The following is a 14,190-nucleotide window of genomic DNA, read 5'->3' as shown; positions in this document are numbered from 1 at the left end:
TGTTCTAATCTGCAGATCTTTGAGAGCGTTTTAAGCTTATTAGCCAGTTGTATTTCTTTTGTTCTCTGTTCAATTTTCTGTCTAATTTTCTACTGTAGTATTTGTTGTTTTCTAACTGATTTATAAGAACTCTTCATATATAATGATATAACCCTTTTAGAAATAGTAATAACTGTTTTCCTTAGTTTTTTAATTTATATTTTAACTCTATGGTATTTTCTATATATGGAAATGTTTTAAGATTTTATGTAATCAAATTAGGCAATGTTGCCCTTTTTGAATTCTATATTTTATACTATGCTTAGAAATGCTTTTTCCCCCTGGATTATAAAAATACAGATTACTGCTTTCAAAGCATGGTAATATTAAGTTACATATTTATTTTCTTAAAAAACTGTAACAAGGACAGATAATTCCACTTAATTTTAGATATTTCCCAATTGTCTTTATTCAGCAAATTATAAGCAACATGAATCAGAGTAAGTTTCTAAATGGATCATCATATTTAGTACTTAAATGTCACTGAAGCAAATGGCCCTATCATAGTAGGTATTCTCTCAAGAGGACAACAAAGAAGCTTTCATATTACTTCAAAATATAAAACTATAGAACAGCAAAGGAACTAAATTGTAAGAATAATAGATCTAGCTCCACAACTCTAAACAAAATATATTGTCAATACAAAGAATCAAGTGATTTAAATAACTAAAGAAACATCACCAAATAAACTATATAACATACTTCATACATTATAGCTTTTCAAAACCGATTCCCACCATGTCTTTCCACAAGACATGATGTACATATACTTATAACAAATTTGTATAGGTGACTATTATTGGTATGTTAGAATAAATGCTAAAACTTCACCAGAAAGTGCAGCAAACATGAGGGCTGTGTATCCATGTTCATGTTGATGACAATTTACATCAGCTCCATGTCGTAAAAGTAATTTGCACATATCAAGTTTTCCTTTATATGCAGCATGCATTAGAGGAGTCATTCCATTCTTTAACAGAAAGGGAAAAAAAGTATTAAGTTTACTTATTTACCTTTCCCCCTGCCTATGAACAATTCCTGCAATTAAATTAAAACACAAAATAAAATGAATTAATAAAATCATCTTTATAATCTGCATTTTTATACTCAATTCCCCACTTGGATCTTCCATAAACTGCTGAAGAAAAAAGATGGTTTTATTACCTGAGGTTTTCTACAGATAAGCAAACAGATTCAGAGAAGAACTGCTCAACTTCACATGACTAGTAAAATGGCCAGGGCAAGGACCAAAACTTAAATTTATCAGGGCTCTCATCTCTACTACACATACTTAGCTCCTGGGGAAAGAAATGAACAAGCAGATATAAATGAGTTAAAAAAAAGAAAAGAAAAGAAAAAAGTAAGGAAAAACCTTAAAACAAATAGAATGCTTATCAAGGGGAAAGTTGAATATGGTATATCCATAGCATGGAATAGTATGGAATAGTATGATGTTACTAATTGAATACATTTGTATCTATTGAATTGAAAAAATTTCCATGAATTACTGCCAATGAGAAAAACAAGATGTGGGAAATGTATATTAGAGTGTTCTCATTTAAAAAAAATGATCCTCAAAATCACATTTATATTTTGATCATATATATGATTTGGTTATATATATGATTATATGAATATGGAGAAATGATTGGTAGTGTTTACACCAGGCTACACTGTTTAGTCTCCATATGTTCTGTCCATATCCAATGAAACATCCCACTTTATATGTTGAGTACCTAATACTATTTGGTGGATAAATAAATGAGATGTTCCCTGTAAGTAAATCTTCTCAGAATCCAGGAGAGACCCTCTGAGTGCTGGAATTTCAGAGTTACTCTGGATGAAAACCTCTCTAAAACATATAATCTCTTTTTTTTTTAGCAAATCTTAGAATACTAACATAATTTGAATTGTTCTTGATGATTCTAGACTATTATAATGAACATCGTCATCAATATTATCAAAGGCTTGTTGATGTGAGAATCATAGGAAGGTTGTACAAGAGGCAACTTAGTAGTAGTCAATGTTTCTTGAGAGTAGTAATGGGAAAATGATAAGGAGATCAAAACTTTAGTAGTTTTAAAAACTTTAAATATGATGATCCTAAAAATAAAGTTTCTCTCCCATAATTTTTAAATCAAAGAATTCATCAATATTAGTCTATTAAGTTACAACTCTATACATTAAATGCAGCATTCATTCATTCAGCAAATATTTATTGAGTGCCTAAGATATGTCAGACACAGATCTGTGCACTGTGGGTAGCAATAAGCAAATTCCATGCCCCTAAAGTCTAAGTCCCTGGCACTAAATTTTAGTAGGGGTGACAAGGCAGATGGTGATAATAAGTGCTATAGGGAAACAGCATCGAGTAAGGGGGAGAGGGAATGGCAGAAGGTAAGAAGAGATTGTTATTTTTAAAAGGACAGTCAAAGAATGTCCCTCTGAGCAGGTGGCATTTGAAGAAAGCCCTGGAGGGAGCAAAGGACGTAAATAACTAGAGGAAGAATGCTCCAGTAAAGAGAATGAAAGTGTAAAACTCTGGGGGAGAGGAGCATTGGGTTCAAGGAATACCAAGGAGGCCAAATCTGTGCGCAGCTCACTCATAGAAGCTCCAGGAACCTCCCTGTCTTGAATTTGGTGCTCCTAGGTTTAAACATTAAGTATAGGAGTGTGTCTCATGTTTTAACATTAAGTAGGATGCCAATGCTTGTGGAAGGTTTCTGCAAACTTGTTCAAGTTACAGAAAAGCCATTCTATCTTAAGTTGTTAAAAGAGTTTTTACCCTCAGTAGTTAAATATTATCAAATGCATTATATCTATTGAGATGATTATATTTCTCTTTTATTCTGTAATATAGTGAATTACATTGAAAGATTTTCTAAACGGAACCATCCTATCATTCTTGGAGAAACCTTACTTGTTTAAGTCTTATTACTCTTTTGATACACTACTGGATCAAGTTGCTAATACTTTATATAGTGTTTTCGCATCTGTATTTACAAAGTGAATTGAGCCCATAGTTTGCTTGGGCTTCTTCCTATTTTGGCATCAGCATTATGCTAACTTTATCAGATGAGTTAGGCATCTTCCCATCTTTTTATGAACTAATGGTACAATCTGTGTAAAATGAGAATTAAATGGTCCTTGAATGTTTTGTAAAGCTTACTCAGGTGTGCAGCTTTAGAAGGTAGTTGGCACTTAAAACATTTATACAAATCTTCCTTAATTATCCCAGTTTTTCTATTTCTATATGAGATAAATATGTTCATTTTTATTTTTCTAAAAAATCACTACTTTCATATGGGTTTTCAAATGAATTGGCTTTAAAAAGTTATGACAATTCCTCTTATAATTGCAGTTATGCTTTCACTTCCTTGGTGTTTATTTATTATTTTCTTGCTTATACTTTCCAAATTGTGTCTATTTTTTTGGTCTTAAACTGATAACTGTGTTTTATCTTTTCTTTTTTAACAGCTTCATTGTGATATAATTTACTCATTTAACATTACAATTAAATAGTTTTAAGTATTTTCAGAGTTGTGCAACCATCACCACAATCAATTTTAGAATATTTTTGTCAAAACCAAATGAAATACCATACCCATTAGCAGTCATTCCCGTTACCCCTCCCCATCCCATTACCCAGCCTTAGGCAACCACTAATCTATTTTCTGTGTCTATGAACTTGCCCATTTCGGACATCTCCTATACATGAAATCATACAATATTAGTCTTGTTTGATTGGCTTCTTTCACTTGGCAGAATGTTGTAGCATGCATCCATGTTGTAGCAGGCACCAGGACTTCATTCCTTTTTGTGATTGCATAATATTCTGTTGCATGGATATCCTACACTGTGTTTATCCACTTATCAGTTGATGGATGTTTGGACTGTTTCCACCTTTGGCTGTTATGAATAATGCTGCTATAAACATTCATGTTCAAGTTTTTGTATTGTCATATGTTTTATTTTTCTTAGTTACATACCTAGGATTGCTGAGTTATATGGTAACTCTATGTTTAATCATTTGAGGAATTGTCAACCCATTTTAAAGAGCAGATGCACCATTTTATATTCCCACCAGCAAAGCACGAGGGTTCCAGCTTCTCCACATCCTCACTAATACTTGTTATTATCTCTCTATATTTTTTTATTATCGCCATCCTAGTGGGTGTAAAGTGGCCTCTCATTGTGGTTTTGATTTGCATTTCCCTGGCAGCTAATTTTGAGCCTTTTTTCATGTGCATATTGGTTATTCATATGTCTTCTTTGGAAGAAGAAGATCATTTGCCCATTTTTTTAATAGGGTTATATGTCATTTTTCTTATTGAGTTGTACGAGTTCTTAATACGTTCTAGTTACAAGTCCCTTACCAGATATGATTTGTAAAACCATTCTGTGGGTTTTCTTTTTACTTTCTGGATGGTGTGCTTTGAAGCACAAAGGTTTTAATTTTTTCTTTATTTTTTCTTTTGTTGCTTGTGCTTGATGGTTTAAAACTTTTTTTATTTCTATTTTATTTTTCTTAACTCATTTCTTATATTTTCTGAGTATACTTTATTCTTTTTATCTAATTTCATGAGTTGAAAGCTCAGAACAACACAAAGATTTAAAGTACAATAACAAGTGCTACAAAATTTCCTCTGAATATGACTTTGGCCACATGACACAGCTTTTGATAAACAGTAGCTTTTTTTTTTTTTTTGGCGGTACGCGGGCCTCTCACTGTTGTGGCCTCTCCAGCTGCGGAGCACAGGCTCTGGACGCGCAGGCTCAGCGGCCATGGCTCACGGGCCCAGCCTCTCCACGGCATGTGGGATCTTCCCGGACCAGGGCTCGAACCCGTGTCCCCTGCATTGGCAAGTGGATTCTTAATCACTGCGCCACCAGGGAAGTCCTGTATTATACTATTTTGTAAAGGAAAATTTTAACTAACTTTAAACAAGTTTACCAAATGCAATATAACACTGAAAATAAACAAAAATATGCTCCAAAGAATAAAACATATAACCTGAATGTTTTTAAAAATTCTGAATAGTTCTTGGGTAAAAGAAGAAATAGAAGTCGAAATTTCCTACTTTAAACAACTGGAGACACAACATTTATCAAAAGTTACTGTTTAGGGGCTTCCCTGGTAGCGCAGTGATTAAGAATCCGCTTGCCAATGTAGGGGACACGGGTTCGAGCCTGGTCCGGAAAGATCCCACATGCCGCGGAGCAACTAAGCTCGAGCACCACAACTACTGAGCCTGCGCTCTAGAGTCCGTGAGCCACAACTACTGAACCCAAGTGCCGCAACTGCTGAAGCCCACGCACCTACAACCCGTGCTCCGCAACAGAGAAGCCACCGCAATAAGAAGCCCGCACGCCCCAATGAAGAGTAGCCCCGCCCCGTTCCCCGCAACTAGAGAAAGCCCGCATGCAGCAACAAAGACCCAACGCAGCCAATAAATAAATAAATAAATAAATAAATAAATAAATAATTTTAAAAAAAGAAAAAAACTCATTTAAAAAAAGTATAATACATAAACCAATTTTTAACAGTGTTAAATGTAAATGGAGATGTACTATTTCTGTCTTATATAAAGTGCATAGACTGTTAGGTTATCCAAATTTTCCATCCCTTGAATACTTTTTTCTACTTATCATTTTCTAAAAGATGCTATTGTGGTTTTATAAATTTCTCCTTTGAATTCTACCTTTTTCTTTATGAACCTCAAAGCTTATAAGATTATTAGTGAAGGCTTAAGGCTGGTATATTCCTGGTGGTTTATCGACTTTCTATAAGAAAGAGTCTTCATCTTTTTTTTTTTTTTTGCTTTTTTGCTTTAAACTTTATTTTGTCTGATATTAACTTTACTACCCATGTGTGGGTAAAGGGTTAACAAAACACCTCCTTTGCTGCATGAGAAACTGAAATTCAGTTAATGTTCTAGTACTAGAACTGTCCTGTATAATAGAGTATCTACTAGCCACACATGGCTAATGGCTGCCATACTGGACAGCTCTGAAGAGAAACTACCATCTCAGAAAGTTATTCTGGATTGTAATTGTTCTAGAAAGTTGAGTTTAGGTCAGTTAACCCTCCCGAGAAGTAGAATTGCTGGATCAAAGATATGTATATTTAAAAATGAGAAATATTCTAAAATTTTCTCCAGAATATGATGCCAATTTACACCCAATCCAGAAGCATATAAAAGTCCAATGTTTCCCACACTTCACAAGAAATGATATGGAATTGGTTTAACGGTCACTTATTTTATTACCAGTAAAATTAAACATGTTTTTACATCCTTATTTGTCTTTTGCAACCTGTCTGCTGATATTTGCTTTAGAGCTTAGTATAAGTTGAGCACAAATGCTAGAAAACAACTCTTATTATTAGATTTTATATATTATCCATTCTCATAGGAAGTAAAACTTTATTAAATGTTTTAAATTTTACCTCATCCAAGCAGTTGACATGAACATTCTTGCTGGCTAACAATGTTCCAGCTTCTTGGACAGTACCTTAAAAAAAAAAGAAAGAAAGAAAGTGCAAAGGTTATTTATATTCAGAACAGAAAAAAAATCTGAAAAAAAAATCTATCAAGGAAACAGACTTTAAAGGGTTATCTGTGAAACTAAGATGAGTCAGGTCAGGTTGCTAAGAAATAAAGCATCAATCGCATACTGTTTATTCCACAAAGTAATTATCCCAGAGAACAGATTCATATAGACTAAAATAGCTCCATCTTGCTTTTACTTCCACTGGCCTTAGAGTATATTAAATTGGTCACATTTTCCTTTTGGCAGTAATACAATAACCACAAAGCATAAGACTTTTAATACTGAAACAAATCTTAAAGGGCATCTAATCCAACCCACCATCTAAAGCTTAAATTGCAGGCAATGTAATAACAATTCAAAATACAGTCAGTATTTATATACCTTGTCACCACTACGTCCTGTGAATTGATGGCATGCTCCTAATAGAATTCTTGGTTTGGAAATGCTGAGGCAAATGTATCTTTTATGCCTGGTACTATATAAAAGTGCCATATGGTCAGTCTTCAGACTCTCATACTGAAAGCCATCTGATGTAAACCTGAAGGTCAGTCTCTGTAAATTTGTAAATAAGCTGTAATCGGGTCACGACTATCAGGTTTTCCAGCCTTCTGTAAGGCGTACTAAGGCACAGTTGCAGGAGAGAATGTTGCTATTATCATCCTTAATAGGAGCCAATCACATGTTCTGCCAAAAAATTTCTGGTGTGACAGGGAACAGGATAATGAAATTGCATGTTCTCAGGGAGAAAGGATGAGATAAGCCTCTCCTCTAAAAGGACATAAAAGAATAGAAGCACCCTCAACTAGGAGTTATTTCTTGTCTTTAAATTTAGAATTATAGTTCAAGAATGTGTTAAACTTTGCAATTCTTCCAGAGCTAAAGGTGGAATGCAGAATCAAGCTTAGCCTGCTTCTTTCTACCCAACCTGCTTCTTAGGCACATGGTCTGAGTGCCCCTCACCAACAGAGGGGAGATACAGAAATGTCTCCTAGATTGGTAGCAAAATAGCTCAGCTGGGGAAATGTCAAGTGAGTGATCTACAAGGCCCCGAATTACCACAGCAGCTATTTTGCCAATAGTTCATTTGTCTGATCCCACACTCCACCTGAGGGCAGTTGGTATGACTGGCTGAATGGCTACAGAGGGAGACGGGAAAGCCTTCAAGCATGCAAGCAAGTTGTGTGGGGCAGCTTATCCATACCTGTGGCTTCTCACCAGAGACTCTCAAACATCTTTGGAAAGGAATTAGAACAACCTCCTGTGCACGTTTCACTTGAGGAAGATGCTTCAGCTGAACCCCATTATCCACTGAGGAATAACTAAAGTTATTTTCCATCTGACTGAGAGATGTTTACGCAATAAAGGGAGAATACTATAGGGATTGTGATCATGCCAAAGCCTGCTATATGTTAGGGAAAGGATGGGGATTGCAATCATAAAACATTTGGCTCATACTAGACAACAGGCCAATAATTCTATAAAATGTTTAGCCCAGTGGCTAACAATGTATGGTAAATCTGTCCAATCGCAGGGCAATTAAAAAAAAAAAAAAAGGTGAGTTGTTCACTCACATACCATGGAATACCAGTTAGTCTTTTGAAATGCAGGGACCAGGATGGGAAAAGTTTTCTGAAACTGTTTGGGCTTCTAGAGAATGAAAACATATTTTGGAAAATAGATGAGCAAAATACCCCCAAGAGGAAAAACTTTTGATGATTTCTAACTTGGAGTTCCTAATTTAATGACAGTAGGAAACTGTAGAAGGTCTAGAATAGCGTGGAAATGGGAAACACATAGTTTACACAGAAGGATTTTTATTTTTTGTCATTCCTTACTGTGCATAGTAGACTCTCAAACAATATTTTGCAATTAAATTTAAAAGATTAATTGCTTTACTTGGGAAAGAAATATGTTAAATCTGATTTAACAAACTCTTAAGATGAGGGGATGTGGTACTATAAGGGGGATGGGAAATGAGTCAACATTTATCCTCAATGGAGACAAAGATGAATAGACATAACTGACGAAAGTAATATTTAATAATTTGTTTCCCTTGTGAGAATTTCTCCAAGTTGCTCCAGAGAAGAAAACACAACCCAACCTGCTCCATTAGGGTAGGATAGATAACTTATTTGGATGGACCAGCATTTTAGCAGAGAAGAGATGATGATAAGAGTGATATTCTCACTGTTACTGCCCTCTCTTATAAAAGAGCCCTTTCAGGACCACTATAAAACTGAACAGGTCCTATAAAACCCTCAGTTTTCTTATATAGGAAGCAGAAATAATAACATTCATCCCATAGTGTTCTTAGGACTAAGGGCTTGTCTTGGTGCGGGGCACAGAGTACAACCTCAGTGCATATTAGATGCTCTTGTTATTTATATTTACAGCAGCATAATATAATTCATTGCGACATTTCTAATATCTAGTTTGGGACCACTGGTCTCTACTGAAGACATGGAGAAGTAGCCAAAACAAACAAAAAGGGAGAAACAAACTAACATGACATTTTCTGTTTCCAACAATCCATCAGATAGTCATGAGACCTGAATATTTATCAGTTTCAATCATTTAGTGGGATCCCTCAACAGGAATGTTTTGAGGAATCTATATCTAAGTTAAGTATTTAAAAAACTATTTGGCTTGTTAGTTGCTGTTACATTTATGTATAAGTACAATCATGTATAAATAATTAAAGTGTCTGAATTTAAAAATAATATATGGGGCTTCCCTGGTGGCGCAGTGGTTGAGAGTCTGCCTGCCGATGCAGGGGACACGGGTTCGTGCCCCGGTCCGGGAAGATCCCACATGCTGCGGAGCGGCTGGGCCCGTGAGCCATGGCCGCTGAAGCCTGCGCGTCCGGAGCCTGTGCTCCGCAACGGGAGAGGCCGCAACAGTGAGAGGCCTGTGTACCGCAATAAATAAATAAATAAATAAATAAATAAATAATAAAATAGAGACTTCTAATTACAATAAATATTTTGAAATAGTGAATCTGTTTAAGTGTAAAGTTTCTAAATTCTCCTATGTGTATCTATTTTTAGACTTTGTAACAAAATGTCCTCAAGTTAGGATTATGAATCATGACATAAAAATTAGAGTAGTTAAAAGAGCTGTTGTTTTGTAAAGGAAGACAATGAAGCCCACAGAGGTTGCAAAACCTGCCCAGTCATATAGTTAATAGTAACTACGTATTTGAATTTAAATTTGTCTTTGAACTCTATGCTATAATTATTAGTAGACCTAAATCTTTCTTTATACCAGAGGTACTAGCTATAACATTATTAACTACACAGGACCTTAGAGCAGGATCTTTTAATAGTCCCAAATTGGAAACAACTGAAATGTCCATCAGTGTCACCAGATAAGCAAATAGTAGTATATCCATGCATAGGAAATAAAAGAAATAAGAAACAAATTATTGGTACAGTATGGATGAACCTCAATATCATGATGCTGAGTGAAATAAGTCATGCAAAAAAAAGGAATATTTATTATACTTATTGTATAATTCCACTTACATAAAATTCTAGAATAGAGAAATCTAATCAATAGTGACATCTATCAGTGGTTGCCTGGAGATAGGGGTGGAGGGAGTGACAGATTACAAATGGGTATGTAGAACATTTTGGGGGTGATAGAACTGTTCATTGTCTAGATTGCAGTAGTTTCATGGATATATACTTATGTCAAAACTGACTTTTAAAAAAGTGTACACTTGAAATATGTACCATTTATCATACTTTAGTTATACTCCAATAAAATTGGTAGAATAAACCTTACTGTCCGAGTCTGCTTCACATCTCCTTTAACACAAATAATAATAATAATTTAAAAAGTACGTTACTTTCTTGTGAAGTTGGCAACAGTGATCCCAGGGATTTCAAGTACTAAACAAGATAAGTAATGAAAGACTTTATAGTTTATATTCTTTAAGTTTAATTTATTTTGAAATAGTGTTTCCTCAGTGTTTAATGAAAAAGATATCAGAGCTTAGAAGAATGGGTCAATCTACAAGTAATATAACCCAGTTAACTGTGCTTAAGTGATTTCATTTCTCTTCTGAAATGCTGTGAAATGGATGCTGTCAGTGACTATGATTTAAATGGATATGTGAGAAACAGCTTCTCAGTTTCATCTGGAACTTCTTTTTGGCATTCTAACAAATAAACAACCTGTAGAATACCTAGAATGTGCATTTACTCAGAAGAAGAAATTGTCTAAAAGTGTCCAGTAGCAATGTGCGGTACTCTCTGGACTGTAAGTCCCACTTAAAATCAGCTTAACTTCTGGAGGGCAGTGGTTAGCCAGAGGGAGAACTCAAAAATTTGCTGAGTTTATTTCAGATTGGCCAAGATGACAGGTCACACGTGGCTGGAAACTTATTGTTAGTTCCACGTACTAGTACTGACTAAGCCAGTGCTTCTCAAAGTTGAGAAATGTACTGAAGGGAAAAATAATCAGAACTCTACTCACCTCCTTTAAAGAAAATTGCTTCTTATGAGTACGAATATAAAGTTTATGAGCTTCGTTCAACTGTAAGCCAAAAATTATTTTACAAATTTTAAATGCACACAAAACTACAAAATCAATAACATTTACAATTAAAATTAATTTAACTCGACAGATGAAAATATTTTGCTGCAATTAAATTGCTTCTCAAAGTGAATAAGATATGGTATGCACTCTGGTGCTGGTTTCATTTTTTCATTTCGTTTAGTTTGTTTTCAAGTCCAGCATATTTCTAGGACTGTGGGCCATATGATATCTCTGCCACTTATTACCTGTATTATATTGGGCAAGCTATTTGAACTTTTCAGTTTCTTGGTTTCTTGTCTATCAAGTAGAGACTGCCATATTTACCATAATAATAGCCAATACAGTATTTTAAACACATTACTCATACTAACTCATTTTATCCTTATAGCAATGTTGTGAGGTGGGTACCATTTTTCACATGGAGAACCTAAGGCTCAGAAACAGTAATTTGCCCAAGGCCAAGTCACCAGCAAATGAATGAGGTAGGATTCCAAATCAGACTTGAAAGGTTAACTACCGTCCTATGCTGTCCCTCATAATGTTGTAGCTTAAAAATAATTCCTAGCTTATCAAGATTAAACACATGGATATATGTAAAGTGCTAAGAATTATGCCAGGCCCCAAATAACAATCAGTAAAGGTTGGCTACGGTTGTTACTTTCTCTTATCTCCCATTACTTTTTTTTAAGAGTATGGTAATGTCCCACAGACCTTCACTTGACAAGAATGTATCACATACTATGTCCATCGCACTTCTTTTCTCATCAGTTTGGACCAATTAAATAGGTGAAACAGTGTCTGTGTAATTTGTTGCACGATGTGGGCCCAGAAAAAAATCACAGTGCTAACCAGGCAAAATTCACATTAATTCTTTTATTTAATCTTAAAAAATAAAAACTAGTGGACACCTAATACTGTATCCAAGGATTCCCTCCCCTACGTCCCCACACACACCACCTGCCACTTTCAGAGACCCCCCTTTATAAAACTGCTCACTTGTTTACACTTTTGAGAGAGGGTGATAGCTCTGGACTGCTTAAAAACAGAATTTGCATCCCTGGTGGATTATAAGTTGATGCTTTGTCTCCTTTTTTTGCCCAGCACTGTACCTGGCACAGAGCTGAGACTCTCATGGCTGCTGAGTTGAATCCCAGGGCCACCAAAGGCACGGGGACATGAACCAGAGACAGGCAGAAAAGGGAGACTGCAGTGCCAAACAGGTCAGCGAGGACCGTGCAGAACAATCTGCACCAACTCCAAGTCCCACAATTCTAGGCAAAGAACACATCATAGCAAATTACAGCTGTGACTGAGTTCAACCTGTCGAGATCAGATGGGGTGGGCTCAGCTCATGAGCACCTGTTGAGTTCCAATCCGATATTTCTCTCCTTTACGTTTAGACTTTTCTTGTCAGTATAAAGAATACATGTGCCTTTCCCTCTGTAGGTCCAGATGGGAGCCAGGCTACTTAGAAAAAAAGAAAGACTGGAAATTGGGAAGTTTTATGTTACAATGACTGGCTCCTCTGCCGTTCGAGGGAGCTTAAAACAGCCACATGAACAATGCCCGCAGTTCCCACACATCCTTATCGCCGCGCCGTGACAGTGCAGAAGCCACGTAGTCACGCTATTGTCACCTGCCAGGTAACGGGACTTCGGGAACTCTTCTGGGACATCCACTCGGGGACGGAGCGGAAAACATGGCTTCTGGCTCGTCCCCGGGGCCTGCGTCTCCCTCCCTAGGACCCGGAGCGGCGGAAGTGGGACGCGCGTTGGGAGAATGGAAGGGAAAGCGCGGAAGAGCGCGATTAGAAGGTCGCAGCCCTGCGAAGTGCGCAGAGCGGTGTGGACGCCTCCCCAACCTCCTCTCTGTTCTGCGAGTTCCTGCGGCGGACGGGGGCTTCTGGAAGGAAGCCAGGGAGGCCCTGGACTCAGAAGCCTCAATGCGGCAAATTACAGACCTTGTTTTGTGCCCTTGTAAAGAACCCTTCTCCTTAGGAGCTCCCTCCACCCGCCCCAAGCAAGGGCGGGGACAGCCAAGGGATCCAGATCTTTCGGCCTCCGGAAGTCGAAACGGCCCTTAGACACCGATCTAAGAACCTGAAACTTCCAGACCACTATCGCCCAGACGGACTGTGGTCAAAATCACCTTAGGAGTTTTGAAGAATGCACATTCTGAGGCCCCACCCCGGGTCGCTCATTATCATCCGAAGTGGAGCCTGGAAATGTGCACCCTTCCAAAAGCTGATTTAGAAGACGAACGTCTGCAACCTCCGCTCCCGTCCCAGCGGAGCTTCTCCTTCCCCACCTCTCCGCCCCCGCAACCGGTCCCAGACCAAAGGTAGGAGCGCTGTTTCCCGGTCGCAGGATGTCAGCCTCTCAAATCCGCAACCCAGGGTCAGCCGGGCCGGGGGCGCCGCCCGGGCTCCGCCACGCCCCCCTTCCCTCCCGGGCCAGGCAGGCAGCGCCCCCGCCGCAGCCCAGCACCCACACCTTTTCCGATGACTTCCAGCAGATCCTTTTCCTCCTGGGTCAGCTCGCCTTTCTTTATGTGAACCATTGCTTCCGCCAGCTTGACAGCTATTGTTTCTTTGGGAGTATTAAAAAGAAACGACGTGTCTGTATTAGGAACGCCAGCCGCAAGGTTAGGCAACTTGAGACTAGGACATTAAGTAGCCAACCGCGGAAGCTTTCGAATTCTCTCCACCCTCCCGGGGGCTGGCGAGCAGCGGGCGAGCTTGGGCGAGCCGGGCGGGCAGTCTCTGCAGGCCCAGCGGTAGTCTCCGCCCCCCTCGATTCATTGGCCCGACCGGGAGGAGGAGCTGCAGGAGGCGGCAGCGAGATTCTCCCATTGGAACAGCCTGGGAAGGAAAAACCAAATGGAGAAAATCAGAGGGGGGGAATTAAATGCCTGTTACACGTCTCCCACCGCCATCCTTTCCGGTGCAGATATTTAGGGACACACAGTATTTAAATTATCTTTCTGGAATTTCTGTGTTCGGCAGTTTCTGCTAGGGGCATGCATCTTCCTTGCTCTCCCTATACACCCCCCTTCATT

At 38.0% G+C, this 14,190-nt stretch overlaps 2 protein-coding genes across 2 annotated transcripts in view; one reads left to right on the top strand and one right to left on the bottom strand.

Moving 5' to 3' along the window:
• ANKMY2 (ankyrin repeat and MYND domain containing 2) overlaps positions 1 to 14,162 on the bottom strand; it is a 35,194-nt gene extending 21,032 nt beyond the window's left edge. Inside the window, exons 1-3 of the mRNA XM_082633142.1 lie at positions 13,626 to 14,162; positions 6,488 to 6,552; positions 871 to 1,009 (exon numbers count right to left, since the gene is read on the bottom strand). Of these exons, the coding sequence (XP_082489268.1) occupies positions 871 to 1,009; positions 6,488 to 6,552; positions 13,626 to 13,692 (271 nt within the window). The 5' untranslated portion in view covers positions 13,693 to 14,162. The remainder of the gene's footprint in view (positions 1 to 870; positions 1,010 to 6,487; positions 6,553 to 13,625) is intronic.
• Positions 13,372 to 14,190, top strand: part of BZW2 (basic leucine zipper and W2 domains 2) — a 60,132-nt gene continuing 59,313 nt past the window's right edge. The window contains exon 1 of the mRNA XM_082633144.1: positions 13,372 to 13,473. The gene's annotated coding sequence lies outside the window, so the exon portion shown is untranslated. The remainder of the gene's footprint in view (positions 13,474 to 14,190) is intronic.

Source organism: Mesoplodon mirus (genome assembly GCF_964341445.2).
Source record: "Mesoplodon mirus genome assembly, chromosome: 9".
NCBI classification, from domain to species: domain Eukaryota; kingdom Metazoa; phylum Chordata; class Mammalia; order Artiodactyla; family Ziphiidae; genus Mesoplodon; species Mesoplodon mirus.
The sequence above is the reverse complement of the archived record's forward strand: the minus strand, read 5'-3'. Positions and strand labels throughout refer to the sequence as shown.